Source organism: Frankliniella occidentalis, unplaced genomic scaffold (assembly GCF_000697945.3).
Source record: "Frankliniella occidentalis isolate FOCC.00 unplaced genomic scaffold, Focc_3.1 Scaffold115, whole genome shotgun sequence".
Lineage (NCBI taxonomy): Eukaryota > Metazoa > Arthropoda > Insecta > Thysanoptera > Thripidae > Frankliniella > Frankliniella occidentalis.
Genome location: NW_026267243.1, coordinates 740,202 through 744,383, shown reverse-complemented (window position 1 = coordinate 744,383; position 4,182 = coordinate 740,202). Strand labels below are relative to the sequence as shown.

At 39.1% G+C, this 4,182-nt stretch overlaps 1 protein-coding gene across 1 annotated transcript; it reads left to right on the top strand.

Moving 5' to 3' along the window:
- The first annotated feature begins 31 nt into the window (after positions 1-31).
- On the top strand, positions 32-1,960 carry LOC113204688 (protein mono-ADP-ribosyltransferase PARP12-like). Its single transcript, XM_026419955.2, has 5 exons — positions 32-298; positions 772-1,155; positions 1,268-1,355; positions 1,432-1,584; positions 1,768-1,960. Exons 2-5 carry the CDS (start codon positions 786-788, stop codon positions 1,862-1,864), a joined length of 708 nt encoding a protein of 235 aa, XP_026275740.1. The 5' UTR covers positions 32-298; positions 772-785; the 3' UTR covers positions 1,865-1,960.
- Positions 1,961-4,182: the final 2,222 nt, after the last annotated feature.

Genomic DNA, 4,182 nt, shown 5'->3' with positions numbered 1-4,182 from the left:
CCCTCCCCGCCCCAGCGCTCCTCCCTCCCTGATCGCGTTGAGTGAGAGTCTGCTGGCACTTGTGCTTGTGAGTCACAGTGCTCGCTACTCGCTGGCTGGCTGGACTCCCGCCGGATATGATCGAATCTCATTGAACGCCGGAGAGTTTCTGCCTGAGTTTGGGTCGCTGGCAGTTCATCGGATAGCACACCCCTTCTTCAATTCTTCAAGTTCTCCTGGATCCCGAGCCAGTCGCGTCAGGAAGTTGCCTTGTGACACCTGTTGTGTCAATTCGTGTGATTTCCCACTGATTTTCTGAGTGAGTACAAAAAGGAAAGGATTGAGTTAATGGTCTACCACTTTGAATTATCACGTACGAGAATTATCTAAAGGCTGTAATTATTGGCAATCAATCAATCAATCAATCAATCAATCAATGTTTATGCTTGATTTGTTGGTTTCTAGATTACGTTTTCCATTCAATGATTTTGGAAGTAAACTTCACCGTCCTGTCTCAAAATTTAGTGCATTTTCTTGATTCTTTTGGATTTTTAAGACGATTATCAGTGATTATCTTTGGGGTGATTGAGGATTACGAAAGTGGCAGACCCATTCGGTTGCGTTTCATTTGGGCATAGCAAGGGTCTCTGCGCACTTGCTCTCTTCTTTCTCTCATATCAGGAATTTTGGCATATTTCTCAAAACCTGATATCCCTTTTTATTTTAGAAAGTCCCTCTACCCAAAGGTAAAGGTTTCCCATTTTGATAAAGATTGTTTTCTCCTGTCTGCAGAGAATTAAGTCAACATGGAGATGTGTCCCTATGAAATGGAGGACATTTTCAACTATATACCAAGATACTTCAGACATGTAATACCTGACGACTGGAATACATATGGTAGCAGAAATAATAAAGTTGATTTGTTGGACCGATTGTCAGATGATGATTATGACTGGAACAAAATTTCTCGGAAGATGGGTAATAAATTTGAAGTGGTTGAGATTTGGAAAATCCAAAACCCTAGAACATATGGCCGCTATGCCAAGAGGGCTGATAAGTACAGAACCTGGTTTGACAGGGAGCCAAAAAGATGGCAACTGTTTCATGGTACTCAACCAGAAAATGTCAAAAGTATTATTGATCAAAATTTTGATCTCAGAAATCTGCACACAAAAGGTTTGTTGTTTTCCACCTTTTTTAAGAACTAATTTTGAGTTTTGATTTAATAATAGTAATGCTTGTAGACAAAGGGTACATTAAGTAATTATTTTCATGTCATTATTTTCAGAAACCTCATTTTATTTTACTGGTGAAGGTGTGTACTTTACAAACTCTGCAGCTTATGCTGATTGGTGTGTTGGTGGTCATAATAAAACGTAAGATAAAGCCTCACTTGTTATGGAATATTTTAATCTTTAGAACTCGTATTACTTGTTCTTTAAATTTTGACAGGTGTTTTATGTTTAACTGTGAAGTGCTGATTGACTCCATCAAAACTGTCAACGACCCCAAGTTAGTCCGCTATGGACCTCCTGCTCGAAGAGGTTTTAAACAGGAAGTTGCTGATCTGCGAGATGATGGGATAGAACCTCACCCTTCTATAGTGTAAGAATTATCTCTTTACCTTCACACCTTCATTATCTGAATCAGAACAAAATTTTCACCTTTAGGCAATGCCTTGCTTAGGAGAAAAAGCCATAGATTGTAACAGTGAAAAAATCCTAATTGACATGTCTTGGTTTGTCTCTGCTACTAGCCATTCTAATTGATGTCACATTTATTTTCTAGGTATGACACAACTGCAAGAGGTGATAAAGATGAATATGTGAAATTCAGGAGAAATGAGTATTATCCAACCCACCTTATTATGTATAGCAGGTGGTAATAATTACTTGGATGTCCATTCACAAGTTCCTGTCGGTATGTACTGTAAATGTGTCACTGTTTTTCTGCTGTATAAAAAGTGATATTCCAAAAGAAATAGCGGGACGGATTTTCTGTGGTGACCCTCTTAGGCCAATTTTACATCAATTTGATGTCAAAATTACATCAAATTCCACAATTGTAAAATACATCATGTGACTTTAAAATAATCAGGTCACAAGGTTTGCCTGTTTTTTTTTGTTTTTGTTTTTTTTGGTGGGGGGGGGGGGGCATCAATGCAACATAAATGAAAATACACTTGCCACTTCAGCCAAATTCACCAAGACTTGTCACATTTTTGCAGCACTGTAACGAATTTTAGATTCCTAGGACCAGGGCTTTTATCACCCAAAAAGAATTTCTGAGCCACTGCAGGTCTAGAGATGGTATTTGGGGATGTATTTTTCAACAACCTGAAGTGACTCAGAAACTAGTTTTATGTTAACGAATGTACAGAAAACTCTTTTGGGGAGATAAGAGCAATTACATTTGATGTAATTTTGTTCCCTGATTAATATGATAGACAAAATACTTGAGCAATCAATTTAAAATTTTGCCAAATCTTGATGTTCTAAGTTTGTCCGCTGTTTGGACTCAGTGTGTTACAAATTTCAGCCACCACTCTTTGGAATTTGTTTGCCCAACTGACGGACAATTTATCCCTACTTTTGTCCAGTGGCGGACTTTCATATGTTGAGAATTGGCTTTAGGCTCATTGGACCCATAGACTCAAGGGACCCCATCCTCCCCTATAGAATAGTTGTTTGGAAGAACATTTGTTTGCCCAGTAAAGGTCGAGGTTTGCTTGCATAGAACAACAAAATCCAACTAATTGAAACAGATTTGTCAAAAACCACTCAAATTGAAGTACTCTGATTTTGACAAGTCTGTTGTATTTTAAATCATTCAATTTGATGTCATTTTGATATCTAATTGATGTGATACTGACAGAATATCTGTGGTAAGAATGATGTTCTTAACAAATTGTCTGAACTTATAATTATCTCATAAACTGAGAAAGTGAAATTCAGTGTGTAATTTGTCACACCCTCTATCATGCTGCGGACCATAATTTTTCTAAAAACAACCATAATTACTCTGTTGTTGACTGATCTTGATAATGGAAATTACTATGTGAGCGTACAAGACCTAAATTAAATGAAGATCTGGAAGTATTTTTTAAAAACTGTTTTGCACATTGAAACAGTCTGCTGGCAAGATTTGTCTGGGTTGTTTTGGGGCTTTCATTGCCTTCAATGAAAGTTTGATAAACATACACAATCCACTTCTACCAAATTAATCAAGAACTGCCAGATCAAAGCACTGTAATGTATTTTAGATTCTTAGATGTGGCATCAATTAAAAATTTGACCAAATCTTGACAAATTGCTCTTACTTAGGCTAGCAAGGAACCAAAACTTGTGATTTTGGTAAATTTCTTGGCAACAATAGGTATAGGCGTAATCAAACATTAAAGGGTACAAGGCTGTGAATATTCCCATCACGGTCTAAACTGTATGATGAGTTTGATGGCAATCTATCACTAATTTCTTTTGCTATTTTTTTAAAAGTTGTGACAAAATTCTGACCACATCACATAAAAAGAGTGCTCTAATTTCGAATTGATCTATGTCACCTGGATGATTAACAAAACATTTACAATTCATTGGGCTAGTGGTACTCGTAAAGGTTCTTGGATTACTTACCTTACACACATCTGGGGAATGGCCGCGCATATACTCCACGCCCTCTGATGGGGTATGACCAATGGGGTGGGGGCGGGGGATTTGCCCTTCCATGAAAAATGAACCGACTTCATTTTCACCCGTAGCCATGGTAGTAGTCTGGAGTACATGGTCCTCATGTGAATGCCAGTCTAAAGACTCTCAGGAGAAAAGCGCCTGCAGCGCGCTGGGTAGGCCAACCCGCCAGCCGTACGTGTGGAGTGGGCGGCCCGCCTGAGTGAGCGTCTGTGCAGGCTGCGGGAAGTGCGCATACCCCACGCTCTCGCCCTAGCATAAATATATGCCCTGGGTATGTCCGCCTGGAGTCTATATCCAGCCAGTGGAGAGGCGCAACGGAGTGTGCAGTGCACGTGCACATGTGGACCCACCGAGGAGTCTTGCGCGACGAAGTGACGAATGGCTCAAGTCAGATGACACAGAGAAAATTTTACTATGTTCACGTTGTTAAACTGATTAATTTTTACTTTCGATTTTGAGGACTAATTTGAAAAACGTCAAGGGTTCTTTACAGTTGAACTATGAGATTTACAAAAAA